The sequence below is a fragment of the Pelophylax lessonae genome (genome assembly GCF_965119305.1).
Source record: "Pelophylax lessonae genome assembly, chromosome: 1".
In the NCBI taxonomy this organism is placed as follows: Eukaryota; Metazoa; Chordata; class Amphibia; order Anura; family Ranidae; genus Pelophylax; species Pelophylax lessonae.
This window is the reverse complement of record NC_138768.1, coordinates 488,752,786-488,780,574: the sequence shown is the minus strand read 5'-3', so window position 1 is coordinate 488,780,574 and position 27,789 is coordinate 488,752,786. Positions and strand designations below refer to the sequence as shown.

At 46.7% G+C, this 27,789-nt stretch overlaps 1 protein-coding gene across 2 annotated transcripts in view; it reads right to left on the bottom strand.

The window, feature by feature from the left end:
• The window catches only part of SH3GL1 (SH3 domain containing GRB2 like 1, endophilin A2), a 919,809-nt gene that overhangs the window by 232,473 nt on the left and 659,547 nt on the right, over nt 1–27,789 (bottom strand). For both annotated transcript variants that reach the window (XM_082263930.1, XM_082263931.1), the window contains exon 5: nt 13,741–13,874. In XM_082263930.1, coding sequence (XP_082120056.1) covers nt 13,741–13,874 — 134 coding nt within the window. The remainder of the gene's footprint in view (nt 1–13,740; nt 13,875–27,789) is intronic.

Genomic DNA, 27,789 nt, shown 5'->3' with positions numbered 1-27,789 from the left:
ACAGGGCTAGAACAGGAGCCAGCACTTTGGTAAACACCCTTGGAGCCGAAGCGAGACCAAAAGGTAACGCCACAAACTGATAGTGTTCCTCCGCAATTGCGAAGCAGAGGTACCTCTGATGACCCTCGAATATGGGGATGTGTAAATACGCATCCTTGAGGTCGATGGAGGCCAGGAAATCTCCCGGACTCAGGGAGGCTACCACCGAACGGAGGGATTCCATGTGGAATTTTTGAACCCGCATGAAGCGGTTCAGATCTTTCAAGTCCAGAATTGGACGTACCTTGCCCTCCTTCCTGGGCACAGTGAACAGATTTGAGTAAAACCCCCAAAATCTGTCCCGATGTGGCACCGGGACGATTACCCCCTGGGCGAGAAGATCCTGAACCGCCCGATGAAGATCTTGTAAGCGATCTGGGGTCAAATGAAGATTTGAGGGAAAGAACCTGTCCGCTGGCCCGGAAAGGAATTCGATCTTGTAACCCGATCAAATGATTTCCTGAACCCAACTGTCCAGAATCCGGAGCAGCCAAGGTTCGAAAAAACCGCGCCGACGTCCCCCCACCCCTAGAATGGGTGAGGGCGTCCCTTCGGGTCGAGGCGGACTGGGCCGCCGCGCCAGCTTGGCCGGCTTTTGACTTGCCCGCCCAAGGCTTCCTCTGGCCATTATGGCCTTTGAAAGGTTTTCCCTTGTCCGGTGCTTTGAAGGCACGAAAGGACCCCTGATTTGGTTTAAAGGAAGGGCCCCACTTACCATGGAAAAACTTACCCTTGGGATTCTGAGGCAGCAGAGTGCTCTTGCCCCAGTGACCCCTTTAACCAATTTGTCCAGGGAGTCCCCAAAAAGGCGAGTCCCCGCATAAGGGATGTCAGACACCGTCTTCCTGGAAGTCTGGTCGGCCGACCAGCTTTTCAGCCATACCAAGCGACGGGTAAGCACCACGATTCCAGACAGTCGCGCGGCTAAAGGGGCCTCGTCCAAGGCCGCGTCACACAGATACAGGACAGCCTGAATAATCTGGTCCACCATCTCCAAAGTGGTAGGAGGAGCGGAATCAGCCACGAGGGTGCGTTTTAGCACCTTGGCCCAATCTGCCACAGCCTGAGACATCATGATGGAGGCGAAAATAGGTTTCAACAAGGAACCCGCCACCATATAGGAGTGACGAGCTAGAGATTCCATCTGCCTATCCGTGGGGTCCCTGAACCCCCGGAGAATCCTCCGTAGGTACAAGAGTGGCCCTATTTAACCTGGACACCACGGACCAGCGCGAATCCGTAGGAGACGCAAAGGGATAACGGAGTTGAAACCGTTTTGGTACCACAAAATTGCGCTTCAAATTGCGCCATTGTTCGTTCACCGCTTCGTGAAACTCAGCGGGACAAGGAAACACCTGTGCCGCCTTCTGGGTTCTGCGGGTCCCAAAGGAGGACCGCTTACCCGGAGGGTTGGGCTCATCCTCCAAATGCAGTGTATCTTTTACAGCGGTAATAAGCGCCGCCATAGCAGCGTGTTCTCTGGCCGCCCCAGGGGGAAATCATTCCCCTCCTCGTCCTCCGCCTCCCCTTCAGACTGGGAGGATTGAGACCCTTCAAGGGTCACACTGTCAATGGCAACCATATCAGACTCTGAATCAGAGGAGTGAGAAAACCTAGGTCTTTTCCTAGAAACCCGTTCAGACATCAAAAGATCCACTTTGGATGCTAAAGTCGCAAGTGCAGCAGTAATCGCAGATGATTCAGACGTACCTGAATCATCCACCAAAGCTGGGGGGAATTTGCTGTCCTGGGACTCCATAAAAACTTTATGGCGCTGGCCCTTTAAATCGCAAAAAGCGGCGATCCCACCGCAATGCACTGCAAACAGGGACTAGACTGAAAACCCCCTCAGGCAGGAATAGAACTGATAGCCAAGAGATATTCCCCAAAAAACAGCAAGGACAGACCCCCAGAAGTGTTACCACGCTGCTGACGATCCTTCTGTATGTGAAGAAAGGAAGTGATGTCACGCCCTAGAGGCTAAACAGGATGTAGACTAAGGGAAAACGGTTGCCCATAGAAAACAATGGGAGGCTCCGGGAAAATGGCCGCCAAACACTCTGTATAAAGTCAGATGCCACACACAAGATGGTGCCCGAAGGGCGCAATACACTGCAAGGAAAATGGCTGCTGAAGCTCCCACAGTGAAGCCAAAGCAGCCGCCCCAAAATGGTTTTTCACCGCTGCGGGTCGCCTACGCATGTCTGAACCAGTGGGACAGCCCCTATAGGTGTGTATGTAAATTACTTTGTTTTTAACAAGTCTTATGCCTAGCTTGCTCCTATGGATAAGAGGTCAATACCCATTGGTGAAGACTGAATGAGTGGGCGGTGACTGTCAGAGGACGTAAGAGAAAAACATTTCTTTAAAATTTAAAGCACAAATACACTATATATTGCCCAGTTGTTTTGTAAAATATAAAAGACAATCTTATGCTGAGTACATAGATACCATACATAAAACTGTGCACGCCCGTGCAGCGGCAACAAACATTTTTAAAAGCCTTTACAGGTTACCACTTTAGATTTACAGAGGTCTACTGTAAGAATTACTGCCCTTGATCTGACGTTTGTGGTGATACCTCAAAGGCATGCTGCAATTGCGGTTTACATAAGAAACCAGATTGATGCTTGCATTTGCCTTTGTGCGCAAACACGGGGGAACAGGGGTGCTTGATTTTTTATATTTTGACACCTTTCCTTTTATTTTTTTGTATCATTTTTATTGATATCACAGGGAATTTAAATATCCACTATGATAGCAATAAGAAGTGACAGGTACTCTCTTTTTTAAAAATTGGGGTCTATTAGACTCTAGGTCTCTCCTATGCCCCTAAAGCATCCGACCACACCAAGATTGGTAAGATAAGATACTTTCCCAATTTCCCAATGGCACATTTTATATCTGGTGAAACCAAAGTCAATAAATGCTCGTAGCTTCCAGGTATCCTAGACCATAGAGATGATTGGAGAGATTCTGTCAGCTCTATGGTCAATTGACGGAACCACCGGCTGCAGTCTTGGGTTGCCCGGTGGGATAGGAGAGCCAAGGAAAACCATGGGAGGCGGGGGGGGGGGAAGGGGGAAGAGTCCCCTCCCACTTCTTGTAAAAGCAGTCTAGTGGCTAAATATCCACTTAGACTGCTTTTACATGAAAGATGACCGCTGGCTGTAAAAAATGATACTGAAATGATGCCTAAATCTGCAGGGCTCATCCTGGTATGATCACCCAAAGTCCAATCCTTGTTGGGCATATATTGTAAGGTTCTTTTTTTTTTTTTTTTTTCACGCAGCCTGTGGGCTGAACGAAAAAAGGGAACCTAACAGATTCCTCCATTCACATTGATTGATGTGGGTGAAGAAATCTGTCAGAAAGTGTGCGGTATGCCCACCATTAGACCTCCCAGCATCCACCCAGTTCTAATGATGTGCATACATGCAATGTTTTTTTTTTTTCCGGCTGAACGGAAAAACAAAAAAAATAAATATAGTAGATTCCCCCATTCACATCGATCCTTGTGGATGAAGAAATCTCTGCCAAGAAAAGTGTTAAAAAATATATGGTGAAGCTTAGGGGAGATCCGCCCTCTGTGTCCACCCCATCTCCTATGCTTCGCTCATATATGCTCTTTTTTTTTTATTTAACTGCAGTGGGGAAATCACCTCCTACAGCACTTCAATCATTGATTTGCGTATATGCTAAGAGCAAACGCTGTTGCTGTCAGAATAAACAAATCAGTGCTGCAGCTGATGGGCATAACTGCAAAGCAAACAATGGTTAACAATAAAACACAGTAACAATAAAACATTACAATAGAATAGTATACAGTGCAGTAAAAACCGTAGATTGGTGGTATCTGCAAAGAAAAATTGGATTTTTGTAACTTCTCTGAGTTTGACAGACACAGCGCTCCATAAATCATGACTAGTGGGTTATATTGCCTCCTCCAGGAGTAGGACTAGACCAAACAAGAAACTGGCTATGCCCATGGGCCGTCCCCAGCTGGTGTATAACCCCCCAAGCGGCCGCCTTGCACACTTGTGATATTAAAGCCTGATGACGGAAAGGCGCAAGAAGCACTCAGTGCCTGAGTAGAATGCGCCATGACAGGGAAAAGTGGAACTCGACCTTTATTGGAATAGGCCTGAGTCGCCGTCTGTCTGACCCATCTGGAGATGGTAGCTGAAGAAGTTGCCAGCCCTTTTCTTGGTCCGTCCGTAACCACAAAAAGCGAGTTTGACCTCCGAAAAGACTCAGTAGCTGCCAAATACACCCGAATCGCACGAACCACATCTGGCTTGGGACACAAAGAAGGCATCAAACTCCTCATTCAAATGGAAGTCAGAGACAACTTTGGGCAGAAATGATGGACAGGGACGAAGAACCACTTTATCCCTATGGACCACCAAATAGGGACTGCGACAGAATAATGCCGCCAACTCCGATACCGTGTGGGCCGAGGTAATAGCCACCAAGAATGTCACCTTCTGGGATAACGTAGGCAAGGATATCTCCCGAATATTCTCAAATGGAGGCTTCTGTAGAATCGAAAGCACTAAATTTAAATCCCATGGCGGCAAAAGAGACTGTACAGGTGGAGCCACATGTTGAACCCCCTAAATGAATGTACGAACTAAAGAGTGCCTGGCTAGGGGTCGCTGAAAGAAAATTGCCAAGGCAGACACCTGGCCTCTGGTGGTACTCAGGGCCAACTTCTGAGCAACACCCCATTGAAGAAAGGTTAAGATCCGAGCCACAGATAAGGATCGAGGATGAGCGCCAATCAACTCACACCAAGAAAAATGGATTTTTGTAAAATATTACAGTAAAATCCTTTTCTCTTAAGCTCATTGACAGACGTAGTCCTCCTTGATTAATATCAACTCGGGTTATACTGCCCTCTACAGGAGTAGGACTAGACAGGAAAGAAAACGTTCTGGCCACACCTTAGGGGCAGTCCCAGAGGGTATATCCTCTCTCTCTCTGCTACAGCAAATCAGTTATGTCACAAAGCAGTGTTTAGAGAATTTAACCCAACCCAACTCAAAAACAGAGGGGCGGGTACTACGTCTGTCAATGAGCTTAAGAGAAAAGGATTTTACGGTAAGATTTTACAAAAATCCATTTTTCTCTGTCGCTCATTGACAGACGTAGTCCTCCTTGATTAATATCAACTCGGGACGTCCCAAAGCAGTACCACAAATGAGGGGTGGGAAAATGGAAATCAAAATCCAATCTAGAAGGCCCAACCGGTGCCAACTAGAAGTTTTAAAGGCTCATCAATCAAAGGATGAGACTCAACTGAAATTCCAACGGAAAAAAACCCTCGAGGTAGACCACCGGTCTCCTCAAATTGCGGCCTGCAAAACCTTGCGGCCAAATGAGGCATCCGCCGATGCCATCACATCAACTTTATAAAATTTTGTAAAGGTATGAACCGACGACCAGGTAGCCGCCTTGCACACCTGGACCACTGACGCCTGATGGCGGTAGGCCCATGAAGTACTGAGCGCTCGAGTGGAGTGCGCCTTAACAGGGAACGGAGGATTCCGACCCCTAATCGAATAAGCCTGTACCACCGTCTGTCTAATCCATTTGGAGATAGTCGCGGCAGATGCAGGCAACCCCTTTCTGGGGCCATCCGTGATCACAAAAAGTGAATCCGTCTTACGGAACGATTCCGTAGCCTTCAGGTATACCCTGATTGCCGGAACCACATCCAAGGAATGCAACGCATATTCCCGAGGATGATTGGGCTGAGGACACAAGGAAGGTAGCACAATATCTTCATTCAGATGAAAGTCTGAAACCACCTTAGGAAGAAAGGATGGCTTCGGATGAAGAACTACCTTATCCCTATGAACCACTAGATATGGGGAATGGCATGATAATGCAGCCAGTTCTGACACCCTGCGTGCAGAAGTGATAGCCACCAAGAAGGCCACCTTCTGGGATAATGTAAGCAAGGGAATCTCCCTGATATTTTCAAAGGGAGGTTTCTGCAGAACCGACAAAACCAAATTAAGATCCCAGGGTGGTAAGGGCGCGCGGACTGGCGGAGCCAAGTGCCGCACCCCCTGGATGAAATTCCGCACCAAGGAATGAGTAGCCAAAGGCTTCTGAAAGAAGATAGCTAATGCTGAAACCTGACCCTTGATGGTGCTCAAGGATAGTTTCTGCTCAACCCCCTTTTGCAGAAAAGCCAAGATTCGGGTCACCGAATAGGTACATGGGGGAAATCCCAAAGATTCACACCACGTGATATAAGTCTTCCATGTGCGATAATAGACTTTGCTGGAAGTCGCTTCCCTTGCTTTAATTAGAGTAGGAATAACTGAAGCTGACAACCCTCTGTCCTTCAGTACCTGGGTCTCAATGGCCAGGCCATTAAAACCAGCGACTGTAAAGCACGATGGAAGATCGGTCCTTGAGACCGCAGATCCTCCCTGAGAGGAAGTCTCCAAGGAGCGTTCGCGACTAGCATGTCCAAGTCGGCCTGACCGGCTTGACGAGGCTAGCCTAGAATTTCCAGGATAACTGGAGTTCCCTCCATCTCTATCCTGCGGAGAAATCTCAGCAGCAATCTGAGAGGAGGGAAGACATATATTAGCTGACACTGCCTTTACAGGCCGTTCAGCGCATCTGCTGCGTCCGCTAGAGGATTGCGGGCGCGCGTTACCAACCTCCGCGCCTTCCTGTTGAGCCGATATGCCAACAGATCCACCTCCGGGATGCTCTGATGAAGACACAGATGGTGAAATCCTTGGTGATCGACCCAAGTCATCACCCTGATATTGTCTGACTGGATCGAACTAGGCTGCCCTAGAGCTGCTTGGTCCAGGCAATCCGACAAAGTCTGATCGCTCTCTGTTCCCACACATTTATCAGAAACTGGATTCCTATCCGGAGTGATGATTTCTCCTGGTTGAGCATTAGAGACCGAAGTCACCAGACTAGAGGCTCCTTGGTCCGCTTGCTCAACCGGATCCGATTCCTGGAGGGAACTGTGAATGATCTTTGGAAAAGGTAAAGAAAATGATCTGTTCAGGGAACGGGAACTACCGCTCCCTGTAGCACCTAAATGTTGGAAGGGAAGAATCGCACCGGTAGCAGTGATCGACACTCGATCTTGTATCCTGATCGTATGATCTCCTGAAGTCCTTAGTCCGGGATTCAGGGAAGCCCTAGATCTGAACACCGGTGAAGACGTCCCCCCACCCCTAAGCCGGGTGGGGGCGCACCTTCAAGCTGTATTAGCCTTAACTTCAGGTTTGGCTGAGTCGGCCTTTTGTTTGCCCGACCAGCGCCTCTTGAACCCTCCTAGAGGGGCTTTGCCTTTCCCGCTCGCCCCAGCAGAGCGAACGAACCCTTTATGAGCGGCAAAGAAAGGTCCACGCTTGTTACGAGGTCCTTTAGCTTTAGCAGCCTGCGGCAAGAAAGTGCTCTTGCCCCCAGTGACATCCTTAATGATCTCATCTAGGGTGGCCCCAAATATGCGATTCCCCTGAAAGGAGAGATTCGCCAAGGCTTTTTTGGAACCTAGATCCGCCGACCAGCATTTTAACCACAGCACACGTCTGAGGACTACCGCTGACATCGATGCATGCCCTAACAAGGGGGTGGCATCCAGGGCTGCGTCACAGACGAACTGCAGTCCTTGTATAATTTGTTCCATCAAATCAGATGCTGCCTGGGGGATACCTTTCCCCTTTAGGTCATGGCATAACAATTTTGCCCATTCCGTTACTGTCTGTGAAACTAAACCAATGACAATCACTGGTCTAAAGGCTGACCCTATCAGGGAAAAAATAGTTCAGGACTCCGCTTCCATTTTCCGATCCACCGGATCCTTAAAGGACGGAGCGTCCTCCAACGGGATAACAGTGTCTTTATTCAGTCTGGAAATAGGTGGAACCGTCCATTTCTTAATGAGGGATTCCTCAAACGGATAGCATCTAGCAATGCGCTAGGAAACAGTAAGGGTACGTTTTGGATGATCCCATTCCTCTTTAATTTTATTACCAAAACATTTGGGTAAGGGAAAATCCTTCGCCGTCTTGGTAGGTTTACTAGTACCAAAGGGAATTTCCATCTCGGTTACCTCTGCCGGTAAAACCTCAAGTCTTAAGGTTTCCCGGACCGACACAACTAGTGCGTCCACCAATGCTTCTTCTTGTGCTATGGCGGAGGCAGGAACGTCCTCCTCACTGTCTGAGGGAACTTTACCTGAGACAACAGCCCCTGCAGAGGGACCTGCAGCTGCAATGACCATCTCAGAATCTGAATCTGAAGTATCAGATGAAATAGGGGTAGGCGGGGGTCGCTTTCTTGACCCCCGTCCCTGACAGGCCATCTCCACCCGGGATACCAAAGACTCCAAAACTGCTGTAAATGCATCAATATTCTGTGAACTGGAGGGTCCTGCGGCCACCTCGAGGGGATCAGGTGGGGGTACCTGTGTGGCAGGGTCCATGATTATTCCAGACACTTGCCGGAAAAAAATAATTTGCACAAAAAAAAATAAAACTTTTTTTTTTTTTTTCTTTAGACCCCCAGCGCCACAGCGCCCCTCAGTGTTACCTGCTTTAGGACCCCTACAGAGAGAGAGAGAGAGAGAGACCCCAAGGCTCACCACTTGATGCTCAGAAGTTTCAATACAACCTGTTCCAGCACTGTCTATTACAGACAGGCAGTCTTTGGCTGGCTTTCCCGGGTAAAAGGAGGCGGCTCCGCCCCTTTACACGCCTTCCGGCGCCTCCCCATAGCTCCTCGAGGTGTTTGGTCACCTAAAACATGGCCGCCCCCATGCTGGAGACGAGGCTACGCCAATATGGCGGCCTCGTGCGATCTGCAAGACAATGGCGGCGGCCTGTGTAGGATAGTGGCGGCTAGCAGCGGCCTGCGGGATGTATGTATTCGGCCTGGCGGCCTGCGGAAGTGCCTCGGCCCCACAAACTTCACCATGAATGGTGATAAGCCTGGAACGGCGGTACAGGACCCTGGCAGGCCGCATGCGGTCCGTGGGCCGTCGGGAGGCTGTGCAGCCCGTGTAAGTGACCGGTTGGTGGAGGAATGGCGATCTGGACTGCAGTAACTCAGGCATAGGCATCGGCCTGTGTACACCTCTGACAGGTAGGATACCTTTTACTTCAATAGTAATGCCCTTTTAGTACTGCCACTGACTTCAGTCACCCTTACAGTCTTACAATGACTTTAGATAGTCAGCTCCCAAACCAAGCCTCCTGGTTTCTATTCACAAAAAATCACACTCAAATTGGGGGATCTGTGACCTGTTATAGGATAGAGGGGAGACCCATCCTACCATCCCAGAGAGGGGCCCGCGTCCACCACAAACCCGACAGGGGGAGAGGGGGAACATTCTACTCACCATACCGGAACCAGGCGGGCGCCAACTCCTGACAGAACCCCTCTCCACCGGGGTGGGGGAGGCTGTCGACCAATACGGACGCCGTGACTCTGTTGGTCATTGGCGTCCAGGCAAGACGTTTAACTCGCAGGGTCAGTCCCCGTCCAGTGGGACTATGTCGCGGCCGACCCAGCGCGGAGCTATGGCCTGCACGGGCTCGTAGGCTGAACTGGGGTGACCACTGGATCTCAACATCCAGCCCGTCGCCCAGTTCCAGCTTGCTTGCTTGAAGATCTCACAGGAACAACTGGAGAAAAAAGCTGTCTAAAAAAAAATCTTTCTAAGAAAAAAATCCTGCCAGGACCTAAGATCCTAGCAAGGCATCTAGGTCCTTACTCCTAACTAGACAGAAAAAAACTGATTTGCTGTAGCAGAGAGAGAGAGGATATACCCTCTGGGACTGCCCCTAAGGTGTGGCCAGAACGTTTTCTTTCCTGTCTAGTCCTACTCCTGTAGAGGGCAGTATAACCCGAGTTGATATTAATCAAGGAGGACTACGTCTGTCAATGAGCGACAGAGAAATGTACGTTTTCCACGTACGATGGTATATTATGCTAGAAGACAACTTCCTCGCCTTCACCATAGTAGGTATCACTGATCCAGACAAACCTCTTTCCCTCAGTACCTGGCTTTCAAAAGCTAAGCCACTAAAACCAGCGACTGTAAAGCAGGATGGCTGGAAAATCCTCGCTCTTGATTCCTCGCAGGAACTGTGGAAGAAGCCTGAGCCGAGGATGATGCTGACCTTATCGTGGCTCTTGGACACCTGTGGCGTCTGTCAGAGGACCCCGTGATCAAGCCACAAACTTTGGTATCCTCCTGTGGGGCTGAACCTGCTAAAGGAGCTGCATGTAGAATCGTGCAAACAGAACTGTCTTGAAGGTGAATACCACCAGACTCAGAATCTGTACGCAAATCGGAAGAGAGAAATGGGACAGCAGCCGGTGATTCACGGATCTGAACCTAAGGTAGTTCAGACATCCCCTGAACCTTAGCAGGAATTAAATCTGCACAAGGACACTCAGGACCTAAAAAACCTGAAAAGGACAAGCTTTGTCCCCCTTTCTGGGTACCCCCAAAAGAAACCTTTCGCGGATCTCCTTGACGCTCACCAAAAAAGTCCACGGGGCTGGAAACCAGAGAAGATGTCCTCCCACCCCAATAATGGGTGAGGGCAGACCTTCATGCTGAAGGGGTCTTGTTTGCGGGTCCGGAGAAGCTAGCTCTAGGCTTACTAGATCAAGGTCGCTTGCAAACTCCCGGGGAAGATTTAAAATATCCATTTCCCTTATTCTCTGTCCCAGAACAACAAAATTAATTTCTATGGGCTGAGAAGGAGGGCCCCCGTCTGTGACAAAGCTCCTTTCTTTTCCTGGATTGTGGAAGGAAGGTACTCTCCCCTCCCCCCCATAACACCCTTAATGATGTCATCCAGGGTAAACCCAAACAGGCGATCGCCTTGAAAGGGCAGGTCACTGAGCTTTGTTAGAGGCTTGGCTTGGTCTGTGGACCAATTCTTAAGCCACAGCACGTGCCTAAATACCACAGAGACAGAAAGTTTGGACAGCACAGGAGCTGTATCCAAAGCTGCATCACAAACAAACTGCAGCCAATGGATCAACTGGCCCACTAATTCGACATAAGCAGCGAGGACCCACTCACACCCCCAGGCCTTGGCGCAAAAGCTTGGCCCATTCAGTTATAGTCTGAGAACCCAGGGCTAAGGTAAAGACTGGCCGCAATGCCAAACCAGCCATAGTAAACATGTTGCGTGTCACAGCCTCCGCTTTCTTGTCAGCCGGGTTCTTAAAGGACGATAATTCTCTACTGGGATCATGGTGGCTTTATTCAACCTGGAAACAGGAGGGTCCACCACTGGTGGACTAGCCCACTTTTTTTAAAAGTGACTCCTCAAAAGGGTAACGTACAGCAAAATGTTTGGGGACCACAAAGGGTAATTTTGGTTGTTCCCATGAAAACCTGTCAAAATAAGGCACATAAGGAAACATCTTCGGAGTGCGAGGTGAGTTATGCGGACCAAACGACAAAAGCTACATCAGCCGCAACCTCCATTTTTAAAGTCTCACGCATTGCAGTAATAAGAGTGTCTACCAGCGGCTTTTCATTCGCTGCTGCAACCATGGAGGAATCATCCTCACTATGCATGGATCTATAAGCCCCCCATGGATGGGCTGCATCCTTGGCAGCATCAGGCTTAGAATCAGATGAGACAGAGTGAAAGAGGAATCAACCTCACTGTCAGAGCACTCGAAGTGCGTGGACGCAGAACCCATGGCCATATCAGCTTCAGAATCTGAGGAAGGTGAAGCCGGAGGGTGCTTTTTACTAGGTCTCTTTTGGAGAACCATGTCCACTTTTGACACCAATGACTGCAGGACCGCCGTCATGGCAGACTGAGACCCAGAGGGTCCCGCAGCTTCTGAGAGTGGGTCAGGTGGTGACAGGTGTTCTAGGGGCTCTATGACATCCTGGAGACAGTCAGTAAAAGTAACGTGAAATTATAAAGCTTGCTGTAAAAAATAACCCCGCCGCTGTCTCCAATGGCACTACAGGTCCCAGCAGCTCTGCAATAGCAGAAACAGGGAGATATTCCGGCACAAAACTCACCACCAAGCGAATCAAGACAGAGAGAGAGAGAGAAGCACCAACAGCCTACAGCACGCAGATCCAAAGGAAGAGGAAATGGCTGAGCTGTCACTAGAGGCCCCAAGCTGAGCACTGCTCCGTTCCGGCTACAAGAAAATGGCCACCACTATACATTATAGAAGCCACCGAAAAACATGCCTGCCCGACCTTATGTATGTGGACACGAGAAAAATGGCAGGAGTTGCACGATTCCTGGCACACACACAGGGACACCTAAGGCACTGACAGCAGCAAGGGGGGCCTATACAGGAACCCCTTCTCCAGGACAGAAACGACACAAACAACAAGAGGAGCCGCCGTCAGCACACTCACCCCCCCCCCCCCTCCAGCCACAGCTCACCCACACAACATAGAGAAAAATCCAACAGTATAAAAGTAACATTTCTCATTATCCCAGAAAGGGAGCAGGGGGTATTATAGGCAGGAAGGACCTGTAGGGGGTGCTATAGGCAGGAAGGACCTATGGGGGCCCTATCGACCCTGGGAGGAGCCCGCATCCACATCAAATTTTCCCGAGGGAGAAGGTGGAACACTACTCACCACACCTTTGGAACTGGGTAGGCACATCTCTGAACAGATCACCTCCCCATCTTGGAACGGGGGGTGCTGTGGGCCAGAGGTAAGCTGTGACTCAGGCCACGACCAGGTCCTGTGTGTCCTTGCGAGGTGTTTCACTCGCAGGCCAGTCCCCATCCTGTGGAGCTAGGTCGCAGCCGACCTAGCGTGGAGCTGCGGCCAGCATACACTTGCTGGCCAGGCTGGGGAGACCGTAAGGATCTAGGACATCCAGTGTGTTCACCGCAGTTGATTGTAGTTCTCACAGGAACAGAGTTGATTATAGAAGAAAAAAAACAACAAAAAGGAAAAAAGTTAAATTCAAAAAAGGAAAAAAATGCCAGGACCATAGATCCCAGCAAGGAGCTAGGACGAAGTAAAAAAAAAAGATCTTATAGCAGGAAGTGGGAGTATACCCCCAGGGATTGCCCTATAGGCGTAGTCAAGCTTTGTTAACCCTTTTCTGCCTAGTGTCCTACTCCTAAGGAGAGCAGCATAATCATCTGTCAAAGAAAATATGAAGCTGTGTCCGTCAATGAATTAAAAAAAACAGTAAAGTTGGCCCAATTTTTTTGTATAAGGTAAAAGATGATGTTCCGCCTAGAATCATGAGAGAATCGTGATCTTTATTCTAAGCAAAAAACAAAATCGGGATTCTCATTTTATCCAGAATCGTGAAGCTCTACGGCATACACACGCATTCTAGGGCCAATTTTATGATGTCACTTACCAGAATATTTGTGAGCTGTAGGGGAAAGCAAAAGCACTCAAATGCTATGCATATAACCTTTCTGGTGAGAATTAAACCAACATCCCCAGAACTAAAAAGCAAAGTTGCTAACCACTTGTTAGCATACTGCAATAGAGCATTTAGCGAACTATACCTTTATGGCACTGTGGTAAATTAACATTGTATGACACATCTAATTTCTCTTATGCTTGATGTAGGAGCCTATGTTAACGACTCCAGATGGGGGCACAAAGTGTTCATGTGTACAGGTCCTAAAAATGAACATATTTAATGACTATAAAAGGGAAGTTGGTCAACTAACCTGTATTTCCTTTAGGTCCTTGTCACAAAGATTCTGAAGAGGATCTAGAAAATTCTGTTTGACTTCTATGTCCAGTGAATCTTTCACTTCTGCTAACCTCTTCATGGACTCTCCAGCATCCAGCAATGCATCACCTAAATAGAAAATTATATTTTACAGGCACATGTTCCTTCAAGTAAATTTAAAAGAAGGTAAATCACTGAAAAGCAGTAAAACGCAAAGATTTTTTGTAGATTAGTCTTCACATTTAAAAAAGTGCCAAGATAAAAAACAAAATTTCAGTGTTACACAGAACCCGATCCCCACCCCCGCCCCCCAAAAAAAAACCAAAAAACAAATTTTGTATTCACTGTAAGGCTCCGTTTCCACTGCCGCGGCTACAAAGTCGTGCTACTTCTAGCGTGACTTCGTAGCGAAAGTAAACTGCAGCTTTCAGTGCGACTTGTCCCTCATTATAGAGGGAAGTCGCACTGAAGCCGGCTCAAAAGTAGTGCACAAACTACTTTTGAAGTCGCCGCAACTGAAGTCGCGGCAGTGGAAACGGGCCGAATTGAAATCAATGGCTTTTGACTTGCTGTGCGACTTGACATGTGTCAAGTCGCACAGCAAGTCGCACTAGTGAAAATCGGCACTAAAAACACTTTTCTAGGAGTTCAATGAAACACAATGGCCTTTTATCAACTGATAAACTAGAACCAGTGGGCATAGAGCCAAATGCAGGAGTAGGATGCTAGGTGCATAATCTCCATCTTGTGACTGAACCCCATAGCTACCAGTCAGTTAGAAAAAAGCAGTACAAAGAAACCATGAATCTGGTAAAAGGCCCAACAACAAATGGGGTAGGAGGGCGGGTCATTCAATGGACTTGGTGAAAATGATCGAACATTTAGTAAAAAAATTAATTTTTGTAAGAACTTACTGTAAAATTCCTATCTCTGCTCTGGTAGAGTGCGCCGTGACAGGGAAGGGCGGCACCCGTTCCCTAATTGAATAGGCCTGTACTATCGTCTGTCTGATCCATTTCAAAATGGTTGCCACAGACGCAGCCATACCCTTCCGAGGGCCCTCAGGAAGGACAAAAAGAGAATCCGACTTTCGGAAGGATTCAGTAGACGACAGGTACACCCTGATCGCCTGGACCACATCCAAGGAATGCAAGGCAAACTCCTTAGGATGCTTCGGATTCGCACACAGCGAAGGTAAGACAATGTCCTCGTTAAGATGAAAATCGGATACCACCTTAGGAAGGAAAGATTGGTGAGGTCGCAAGACCACCTTATCCCTATGAACAACCAGGTAAGGGGAGCGGAAAGACAGGGCTGCCAACTCTTGACACTCTGCGAGCAGATGTGATCGCTACCAGAAAGGCAACTTTCCATGACAGCCCAGGCAGAGGAATCTCCCTGATGTTGTCAAATGGAGGAAGTTGTAAAACGGACAGGACCAAATTCAGGTCCTAAGGAGGTAAAGGCGCTCTCCTAGGGGGAGCCAGATGACGCACCCCTTGAATAAAGGTGGGGATCAAAGAGTTTGACGCCAAATGGCGCTGGAAAAGGATTGCCAGCGCAGAGAACTGACCCTTAATAGTGGTCAGCGCAAGACGCTGGTCCACACCGGATTGCAGGAAGGCTAACACCCTCGCCACCGAAAAGGAGCGAGGATGGAAACCCTGTGATTCACACCAGGCAAAATAAGCCTTCCAAGTACGGTAATAGATCTTACCGGAAGAGGCCTTCCTAGCCTTGAGTAGGGTAGGAATGACTGCCAATGAGAGACCCCGATCTCTCAGGACCTGGCTTTCAACAGCCACGCCGCTAAAGCCAGCGACTGTAAATCAGGATGGAAGATCGGCCCCTGAGACAGCAGATCATCTCATAACGGGAGCAACCAGGGAGGCTCGACGACCAGTTGCATGATGTCCGCGTACCAAGACCGGCGCGGCCAGTCCGGGGCCACCAGAATCACCAACTTCGGTTCCAAGACCAACCTTTGATGGAACCTGGACAACAACTGAATCGTGGGGAAGGCATAAATCAGGAGATACCGATTCCAAGGCACCACCAGCGCATCCGAGGCGTCTGCCAGAGGATCGCGCGTTCTTGCCACGAACCTTCCCACCTTGAGGTTTAGACGAGACGCGAACAGATCCACATTCGGGGATCCCCAACGCGCACACAGCATCTGAAACACCTCCGGGTGTAAGGACCATTCCCCCTGGTCCAGGGTCTGGCGGCTCAGATAATCGGTCTGCCAGTTCTCCACACCTGGAATGTGAACTGCCGAAATCGCCAGGACCTGCGTCTTGGCCCAAGACAGAATTTTGGTCACTTCCTGGGCCGCCCGGGCACTCCTGGTGCCCCCTTGGTGATTGATGTAAGCCACCGCAGTTGCGTTGTCCGTCAGCACACGCACAGGGGGGCCCCGAAGATGATCCGACCAACGCAGCAAGCATAGTCTGATCGCTCGCAGTTCCAAGATATTTATCGGTAGGGAGGATTCCTCCTCCGACCAAGTGCCCTGGGCAGACAGAACACCACCCCAGCCCGACAGGCTGGCGTCCGTGGTGATCACTGTCCATAATAACAGCCGGAAGGATTTCCCCTCCGTCAGAGCCGGAGACTGGAGCCACCACAGAAGATCCTCTCTGACTTGGTGACTCAAAGATATCCTCCTTTCCAAGGAATGAGGATGCCTGTCCCACCTAGCCAGGATCTCCGCTTGAAGAGATCGTGTGTGGAACTGTGCAAATGGTATCGCCTCGAAGGCGGACACCATCAAACCCAGGGACCACATGCAGGTCCTGAGCGATGAGGAGTTGTTGTCCCTGAGGGACCTGACTTCATTCTGCAGAGTCCGGAGTTTGTCCTCCGGCAGAAAAACTTTCGCATGGGCGGAGTCCAGGACCATCCCCAAGTAAGGGAGACGAACAGAAGGGGACAATGTCGTCTTCTGAAAGTTTATGGTCCACCCGAACTCCTGGAACGTCTTAACCGTGGTTGACAGATCGGGCAGCAGAGTTGGACTGGAACTCGATCTTAACAGATCGTCCAGATATCCCAGGATCGCAATCCCCTGCGCCCGCAACAGGGCCAGAACAGGAGCCAACACTTTGGTAAACACCCTTTGGAGCCGAAGCGAGACCGAAAGGTAACGCCACAAACTGATAGTGCTCCCCCGCGATTGCGAGCCGGAGGTACCTCTGATGACCCTCGAATATGGGGATGTGTAGATACGCATCCTTGAGGTCGATTGAAGCCAGGAAATCTCCTGGGCTCAGGGAGGAAAATTGCGCAGACGTCCCCCCACCCCTGAAACGGGTGAGGGCGCCCCTTCGGGTCGAGGCGGACTGGGCCGCCGTGCCAGCGTGGGCAGCTTTTGACTTACCCGCCCAAGGCTTCTTCCGGCCACCAGCGCCCTTGAAGGATTTGCCCTTGTCTTGTGCCTTGAAGGCACGAAAGGACCCCTGATTTGGTTTAAAGGAAGGGCCCCGCTTACCACAGAAAAACTTACTCTTGGGTGCTTGGGGCAGCAGAGTGCTTTTGCCCCAGTGACCCCCTTAACCAACTCGTCCAGGGAGTCCCCAAAAAGGCGATTCCCTGCATAAGGGATGTCAGACACCATCTTCCTGGAAGTCTGGTCAGCCGACCAGCTCTTTATCCACACCATACGACGGATTATCACTGCGACAGCAGATAGTCGTGAGACTAAAGGGGCCTCATCCAAGGCCGCGTCACACAGGTATAAAACAGCCTGAATAATTTGGTCCACCATCTTCAAAGTAGCAGGAGGGGCGGAATCAGCCACAAGGGTGCGTCTGAGCACCTTGGCCCACTCCACCACAGCCTGAGAGACCATTACAGAGGCGAAAACAGGTTTCATCAAAGAACCCGCTACCATATAGGAGTGGCGAGTAAGAGATTCCACCCGTCTATCCGTTGGGTCCCTAAACACCGGAGAATCATATGCGGGCTTTAGAGTGGCCTTGTTCAACCTGGACACCGTGTGATCCACCTTAGGAGCCACGGTCCAGTGCGAATCAGTTGGAGACGCAAAGGGATAAAGATACTGAGACCGCTTTGGTACCACAAAATTGCGCTTCAAACTGCGCCATTGTTCATTCACCGCTTTGTGAAACTCAGCGGGACAGGGAAAACACCTGTGCCGCTTTCTGGGTCCTGCGGGTCCCAAAGGAAGACCGCTTACCTGCGGGTAGGGCTCATCCTCTAAATGTAGTGTATCCTTAACAGAACTAATAAGTGCAGACATAGCTGCACGTTCTCTGGCCCCCCCTCGTCCTCCTCCCCTTCCGACTGAGAGGACTGAGACCACTCAGGAGGTACACTGTCCATGGCAACCATATCTAGCTCTGAATCAGAAGAATGAGAAAGCCTGGGCCTTTTCTTAGAAGCCCGCTCAGACATCAACAGATCTACTTTAAAGTCGCAAGTGCAGCAGTAAGGGAGCCCATCACAGAGGATTCAGGCGTACCTGAACCCTCCACCAGAGCTGGGGGGAATTTGCTGTCCTGGGACTCCATAAAATTTTTTTGCGCTGGCCCTTTAGATTTGCGATAGCGGCGAATTCCACCGCAATGAGGACTAGCCTGAGTTACCAAACAGTGAAGAATATAACTGCCAGCAAAGGTAATATCCCCTGAAAACAGCAGAAAAAGCCCCCCAGAAGTGTAGCTGTACAATACCACGCTTGCAGCTCGATCCGACTGCCTGGAGAAAGGAAATTATGTCACACCGCTAGAGGCCAAAATAGGACTTGAGCCAAGGAAAAATGGTTGCCAATGTAAAGCTATGGGGAGGCTCAGGGAAAATGGCCGCCCAGCACATGAACAAATACATTTCACACACCAAAGATGGTGCCCGAAAGGGCGCGAATACACTACAGAGAAGATGTCTGCTGAATGCCCACACATGAAGCCAAAGCAGCCTGCCCACACCCAAAATGGAGGCGGCCCCGCGATTTTCACATTGCAGCGGCCCCCACAAGCATGCCTGCACCCCCAAACGGTACACAAAACATTACCAAGGGCTCAGGGACCCTCACAAACCCCCCATAGCGCGGCCTGACCGCAATAGCACCCCCGCAGGGACCGGGAGGGACAAGCGGGGCCCACAGAGACAGACATGAGGAGGATAACACAGACTCCAAACAGACTGCCATCCCCATGACAGAGGCCCCATATACACCCCCGGACATACAATGTCAGACAGAGGGGGTAGCATGGTACTTACCGATCCAGCGAAGGCGTGGGTGCCTCTCTGCGACGGGAAGCCTCCCACCCCTGGTGGGGGTGCCGTCAGCCAAACAGGATTCTAGCAACATGTGGCGTACCAGTTGAGACATCCTAGCGAAGTGGCCACGGGCTTTGTCCCTGAGGAAAGGGACAGGTAGTTTGCGAGGCCAGGGCGTACGCATAGCCTGCTAAACGCTTGATGGCGGGCTGAGATTCCGTAAGGCTCTAGTACAACCAGTACAATTCCCAGCTCCGCAAACGCTGTAGTCTTCCGAAGTCTGACTAAGCGCAGGATCAAATAAAAAGCTATCAGTGTAAAGAAAAAACACAGCAGAAATAAAGTTAAGAAAAGGCCGAGACTGTAGCCACAGCAAAGGGAAGCCTGCCTATTCCTACACTTGATCTTAGCCAAAAGGCCGAGAAGCGATAAGCCTGCCTATTCCTGACTAGGCAAAAGACAAACTGATTTGGGAATGCTGTTAGCAGGGGGGTATAGGTGTATCTATGCAAAGTGTTTTGTGTTATAACAAATCTTATGCCTAGCTTGCTCCTGTGGATAAGAGGTCAATACCCATAAGTGAAGACTGTATGAGTGGGAGGCGACTGAGGGCGTAAGAGAAAATAGAATTTTTTCCTTTGTTCACTGAGACACAACCTTTAGTTAATAGATGAACCAGAACCAACAGGGCATCCACAAGCAGTAGTCAGAGGAGGGGCAAGGCACATCAACAAGGTAAGCCCTCACCCAAATACAGGGAAATTCACAATGCCCCTTGCAAATATTTGTGGTCAAAGCTGGAATTCACTGGTGCAGCTGCATCTTCTTTGTAAAAATGTTGTAAAAGTGTGGGCAGAAGACCAAATCGTTGTTTCCCAGATCTAGATATAGTAAAACCATCTGTGACAAAGAACAAGGAGTCCATCTTTTTATAGGAGGAGCAGGCCTGTAAGTACAGTCTAATGGTCCCAACTACATCATCCAGTGAACATGGATGTTCACTGGATGGGCCAGGACCAGACAAAGGGAAGGAGATACAAACTCCTCACTGAGATGAAAAAAGATCACCTTAGGCAGGAGCCAGTCTCCGCAATAATCCTTATGAAGGCCTAGAAAGGGTGACTTTGCTAGACCACCACCTTCGAGACGTTCCTTGTTGAGGCTATTGCAATCAAGAAGGCAAACTTCTGTGACAATGTTAACAAGGGATGGTCTCTAGTACTTTCAAATGGTGGCAATTGCAGGAAAAAAAAAAAATTACTAGGTTGATGACCCACAGAAAAAGAGGTCAGACAGGAGGCACCACTTGAGTAAACTCCCTTGGTATGAAACTGTTGGATAGGCATAGATTAGCTTGTACTGACCCCACAGAGTCAACAGAACATCATCTGGTTCTGCTAAGATAATAAACCTATCCAGCTTCCTCTTGAAATTGGAGGTTAACAATTCCATGTTCCCCACCTGCAGCAGGGGTGTTAAACACTTTTTTGGACCATTCCTATGTCTAGCGCCTGGAATGTACACAACAGAGCGAGCTAGGATGGTCTTTTTCATTCAGCGCAAAACATGATCCATTTACCCACCTCCTGCTGGTTCCTTTCTGAAGGAGGTACAGCCTGATTGCTCAAAATTCCAACATGGAGATAGAGAGTTGATATTCCAAACTACATAATCAACTGGGAGTGAAATTCCCAAACCCATCTGAAAAGGCCTGCATCCATCTAAACTCTCAACCTAAGGGGAAGAAAGAACTTTCCAGACTGCAGCATCAGAGATGTGAGCTACCAGGTCAAAAAAATTGTCTCATTCTGGCACCAAGATTACATTTCCTGTTCAGGAATACCAGGGATCTTTCACAGGAACCTTTGCTGTAAGGGGCGCATGTGGGATTGGGCATAAGGAACCACTTTGAAAGCAGCCACACTTAATCTCAGGACAGTATCCAAACAATTGCGTCATAGAGATCTTATGGGATCCCAGATTCTACAATTTTTGAGGATTAGAAAACTTTTTGCCATTCCAGTGTTCATTGGAAAAAAATATATTTTATAAATATATACATATATATATATATATATATATATATATATATATATATATATATATATATATACACACACACACACACACAGTATCTCATAAAAGTGAGTACACCCCACATTTTTGTAAATATTTATATCTTTTCATGTAACAACACTGAAGAAATGACACTTTGCTACAATGTAAAGTAGTGAGTTTGTATAACAGTGTAAATTTTGCTAACCCCTCAAACCAACTCAACACACAGCTATTAATATCTAAACCGCTGGCAACAAAAGTGAGTACACCCCTAAGTCAAAATGTCCAAATAGGACCCAAAGTGTCAAAATTTTGTGTGGCCATCATTTTCCAGTATTGCCTCTTGGGCATGGCGTTCTCCAGAGCTTCACAGGTTGCCACTGGAGTCCTCTTCCACTCCTCCATGAAGACATCCCAGAGCTGGAGGATGTTAGAGACCTTGCGCTACTCCACCTTCCGTTTAAGGATGCCCTACAGATGCTCAATAGGGTTTAGGTCTGAAGACATGCTTGGTCAGTCCATCACCTTTGCCTACTTTAGCAAGGCAGTGGTCATCTTGTAGGTGTGTTTGGGATTGTTATGTTATTGTTATGTTGGAATACTGCCCTGTGGCCCAGTCTTCGAAGGGAGGGGATCATGCTCTGCTTCAGTATGTCACAGCACACGTTGACATTCATGGTTCCCTCAATGAAATGTAGCTCCCCAGTGCCGGCAGCACGCATGCACCATCATGCCTGACTGTAGGCAAGACACAATCCATGTCCTTAGTCTGCTTGTCTTCAGCAAACTGTTTGAGGGCTTTCTTGTGCATCTACATTACAAGAGGCTTCCTGGAGAGACAATAGCCATGCAGACCAATTTGATGCAGTGGTAGTGATGCAGTGTATGGTCTAAGCATTTTACTTTCTGCTAGAACACATATCTAGGGTTGAGCGAACCTGGACTGTATTGTTCGTACCGGACTTTTGGGTATTCGGTACCCGGACATTTCACTGTATGTTCGGGTACTGTCCGTTGTTTGGTAACCTTATTTTAATGTTTTGGCCCGGTTTTAATGGCGCACTTTTAACAGGTGCAAGGCAGGCAATCAGCAAGCGTTTAACTAGTGTGCCCTAGAAGCCATCACAGCCATGTCTACTAATGGCATGGCTGTGATAGGCCAGTGCAGCATGTGACCCAGACTCTATATAAGCTGGAGTCACACAGCGCCGCATATCACTCTGCTAATACTACTGTAGGGAGAGGTTCCTGACTGCTGCTGCTGAGGGAGAGATAGGACTTTACTCTAGGGCGAGGCTGGAGAGATTGATTGTAGGGAAAGCATAGGAGGAACAATCTGCTTTATCATACAGCGATCTACATTGATTTGATTTTGTGGGGTGCAGTGAACGATTTTTTTGCCCGGAGGGAGAGATAGGAGTTTACTGTAGGGCCAGGCTGGAGAGATTGCTTGTAGGGAAAGCATAGATATGAACAATCTGCTTTAATCAGACAGCGATCTACATTGATTGTATTGTGTGGGGGTGCAGTGAACGATCTTTATGCCCTCACCTGAGCCAAGTGAGGAGGAGAAGGGAGAAACAAAAAAATTTTATCAGTCTGTTAGGCGTGCAGTGCTGCACATTTCATAGGTACCAGGATCAGTTTATTAGGGGAGGGAACAATTATGGTCGGGGGCAATATCAGATGGATTACCACAGGCGAACAGGATATTACAGGAACAATGGGACACAACCCGAATACCAACAGGAGAGAGAAAAAAATGGAAGCACAAACACCACAGGAGAGAGAAAGAAAAGAAAGATAGGAAAAAGAGGAGGAGGGAGACAGAAAAAGAAAGAGAGACAATTAGGATCCGGTATTTTTAATTTGAGCAAAGCTGTTTTAACTTATACGGAATTTAAAGTTTTAGATTTAGGTTTGAATTTTATCCTGAATCTCAATATTAATAAATTTGACGCATATATAGATGTACAAATGTGCGAAAATTGAACATTAAAAAATATGTTGAATTGAATAAAGAGAATTTTAACAAAGATAACAATGTTGATACTATTTACAAACACAGTGGACTAAGAAACGCATCAGTGTTTAATCCTAAGAGCAAACAAAATTCATTTTAGACGTTTTTAAAAAAATGGTTGAAAAAGACCTAAAAACAATAGACACTAGAGGTAAATATAGATCTTTCGAGGACATTGAAGAAGGGATCAAAGAATTAGAAAAAAGAAAGGATATTATTATTTGTGGTGCTGACAAAGGAGGAGCTATTGTTATTTTGGATAAAAAAGATTACGAAGAAGAAATGGCCAGATTGCTGTCCGTGATGGACACTTATAAAAAAATTGGCTGGAAATCCAACACAAAAATTGAAAGGTGAACTTAAAAAAATTATCAATAATGGAAAGAAGGCAGGGATATTGACAGAGAAAGAGGCAAGATATTTACTACCTAAAGCTCCCCGTGTACCTACCATCTACTACTTGCCTAAAATACACAAATACTCTGAGAAACCTCCAGGCAGACCTATAGTTAGCGGCATCAACTCCATCTTTGCCCGCATTGGAGAATACATTGATCTCTTTTTACAGGATATAGTTACACAGAATTGGTCTTATCTTAAAGACAGTGGTGAGTTGATCAAAATATTAGAAGAACAAGAATTCAACAAAGTTTGTTTACTAGCCACTGTAGATGTCAATGCACTATATACGAGTATTGATCAGACAGATGCAATGAAAGCAGTTGAATGGGCTTTAAAGAACAAGTCAAATCTGAAAAAGAAACAGAGAAAATTCATTTTGGAACTTTTGGAATTTGCCATGAAGAATAATTACTTCTGGTACGGGAAACAATATTACCAAAAATGTAAAGGAGTAGCTATGGGAGCAAAGTATGCTCCCAGTGTTGCCAATTTGGTTATGGTGAAATGGGAAACAGAAGAAATACAAGGGAAATGGCCTGAAATAACACTATACAAACGATATAGAGATGATATCGTGATTGTATGGAATGGTACTCAAAACAACTTGGATTATTTCCTGAGTGAACTCAACGATAATAGATACAGTCCGAGTTTCACAGGGGAATATAGTAAAAATTAAATTAATTTTCTAGACTTAGTTCTTTTTAACAAATGGTAAACTAGGAACAAAAACAGTTTTTTTAAGAATACCGATCGAAACAGCTATATACCCACAAGCAGTTGCCACCATAAAAAGTGGATTTTCAATACACCTGGTGGACAATTTACACGTATCAGACGTAATTGTCTATTCGATGATGACTAAATGACACAGACAGATCTACTGATTGAAAGATTCCTTGAAAAGGGATATGAAAGGGATTTTCTGGAAAAATAAAGGAGTAGAATTTTTGCAAATAGCAGAGAAGAAATGTTAAAAAGAAAAAAACATTAAACAAAAAAGATATGAGTTGCAATTTCATCACTGAATACAACCAACAATCTAAAAAAATGGAAGATGTGATAAAAAAATATTGGCCTATTTTATTACAAGACCATACCCTACGGGCCATTCTTCCTGATCAACCGAAATTTATAGAAAGAATAAGTAGGATAGTCCATACTGTACTGGATCCTCCGAAATCAATTCAGATGTTTTCAGATTTAAAAGGTTTTTTTAGATGTAACAATTACAAAGCTTGCAGATTGACTAAAAAAGAAAAAGAAAAAAGTTCACTGCTATAAACACAAATAGAGAATATGAGATTAATGATTTAATCACATGTGACTCCACCCATGTAGTTTACATGTTGGAATGTCCATGTCATCTACAGTATGTGGGTAGGACTACTTGAAAATTAAAAGTCAGAATCACAGAACATTGTAACATTAAGAAAGGGTTTGACAAACATAGCGTTTCGAGACATTTTAAACTAAAACACAACAAAGATCCGAGTCTACTTTCATTTTACAGCATAGAAAAAATAAAAGAAAATTGGAGGGTGATAGATCAAACCAAAGAAATTTCACGGAAAGAGACAGAATGGGTATACAAGATGGTTCCTTACAGCCACAGGGACTGAACATAGATATTGATTTAAACTGTTTCCTTACAAATTATTAAAGAAGAAATATAGAAGAATAAGATACCATCTGTAGTTGAGATTTGACATACAATATAAATTATAGAACAATATAAAGAATAGACCAATATGAACCTGTATGAGATAGGCTTTCTGATCCCTGATATATATTTATATATATATATATATATATATATATATATATATATATTTTCTACTAGTATATTTTTTATTTTTTTACTAGATCTCTCACTTAATTTTTTTATATTTTTTTATTTACATTTTTACACACATAAAATGTTTTAAAATAATGACTTTTAAAATATAAGATATTATTTTAATATACTATAGTGATGAGTGTATTAATTCTCCCGATAAGATATTGCTTTATATAGATTTAGAATATTTTACACGCAGAGTGGTTAGAAAATAGAGGTAAAATATATATAAAAAAACACTGGTTCTATTAGTTTTTATTTAGGTCGAAATATTATCAGATAAAATGCATAATTAGAGACTTTGTTTCTTTATGTTAAAGAGAGAGGGTTTAAAAGATTTCTTTGTATATCTGTGCAATTATTTATTCTTTTTAAACACTTACGTAATTAACAATGTTTAGATCTTCAAAGATATACCACTTATGGTTTAGCAACTTAAATAGTAAGAGGTTAATATGTAGTGAATGGACTAAAGTGACGGATGTCTATTCTTATTTACTCAGCTCTACAGCTAGATATTGTAATAATCTGGTCATTATGACATTATGCAGATATGGAGTTGTTTTATGCTGTACACTAAGTCGGCATTGTCCCTTGCATAGCAGAGTGAGAGCAGGATTGAAGGCTTATCATCCTGCTTGTGAGGATAGAAACAGTAAGATGTTGGGATCCTGATAGGGGATGTGAGCGGTCTTTCCCATTTAAAAGTGTGCGGTGTTTCACAGCACCCTACCCCTCCGTGAAGACGTCAGTGTGACGTAAATAGTAGGGCGTGGCTTAGGACACTGTGAGAAAGACACCGCAAACAGCTAGCAGGACACCAGGGCTGGAGACGGCCAGGAGTTCCTTCTACATTGATTTTTTTATTGCCAAGAATTCTAGTGTCAGGTTGACACATTGTCATGTGAGTGTAATCATTTACTTGAAATAAACGTTGGTCTCTTATAACGGAATTATGCTATGTGGGCTTTGTTTCTCCCCTCCTCCCTAACATAATCTCCCCATCTCTGGGAGCACGATCTCTGGTGGAGAATACAATCAAGCAAGATTGCTACCAGATAGAGTCCTGTGGAGGTGTTGTACAGCCAAACGTGGAGTCTATCAAAAGCGAGTCTGCTGGGTGTTTCCAGCTAAAGTTCTGATGAGTTCATGTAGAGAAGAAAGCCTGCACAGACGGTGGGATCTGCACATGTGGACACTATAAGCATTTTATAATTTATTGCCACTGATTGCACATTTGCACAAAGAAATTGTTCTGGAGAATTTGGCATATGCTCGGGAATCTGCAGAAACATCCTGTCTGGGGGGCGTGGTCAGAAGCGGACATGGGAGTGCGTGCTCCGTAAGATCTCCCTGCTCCGTGCTCCCTTCCACCCCGCCCGTATGCAGCTAGATGCCAAACCTTATTACATAGTAGATGAGGTTGAATAAAGACAATAGTTCATCCAGTTCAACCTGTATAGGTGTGTGTGGCTGTAATCATCTCACATAGCCCTGAATGTTCTGATCCTTGAGATGTACGTCTAAGAGTCTTTTGAAAGCCACCATACTTCCCGCAGAAACCACCTCTTGTGGTAGAGAATTCCACAATCTTGTAGCCCTCACAGTAAAGAACCCCCCCACGTTGCCTGAGGTTAAAACGCTTCTCCTATAATCGCATTGTATGCCCTTGAGTCCTTGTGCAATACCTTCGACTGAACAGCTTTTTTTCTAAGCTGAGATCCCCATTGAGATATTTGTAAATTGCTATCATGTCCCCCCTCAGGCGTCTCTTCTCCAGGGAGAATAAATCAAGCGATTGCAGACGTTCTTCATAATTAAGGTCCTCCAATCCCCTAATCAATTTAGTTGCCCTTCTCTGGACTCTCTCCAGCTCCAACACATCCCTCCTGAGGACTGACGACCAGAACTGGACAGAATACTCCAGATGCGGTCGGACCAGAGTCTTATAAAGTGGAAGGATTATAGTCTTATCTCTGGAATACATCCCCTTCCTTATGCATGCTAATATTCTGCAGGCTTTGGCAGCTGTCGTTTGACATTGCATGCTATTGCCTAATCTATCATCAACCAAGACTCCCAGATCTTTCTCCATTTTAGGTTCCCCTCCTAACGTGTATTGTGATTTTATGTTTTTAGTCCCCAAGTGCAAAACCTTACACTTCTCCACATTAAACCTCATTTGCCATGTCGTTGCCCACTCCGTTATTTTGTCCAGGTCATTCTGTAGGATATCTGCTTCATGCTGTGAAGTTATTGCCCTGGCCAATTTTGTGTCATCTGCAAAAACTGATATCGAACTACTGACCCCGACCTCAATGCTGTTTATGAATAAATTGAACAAGGTTGGTCCCAGGACTGAGCCTTGGGGGACCCCGCTTACTACCTAAGACCAGTCTGAGTATGCGCTGATTATTACCACCCTTTGGACACGCCCTTTTAGCTAGTTCCGTATCCAAGAGCAAACCCTGCTGTCGATA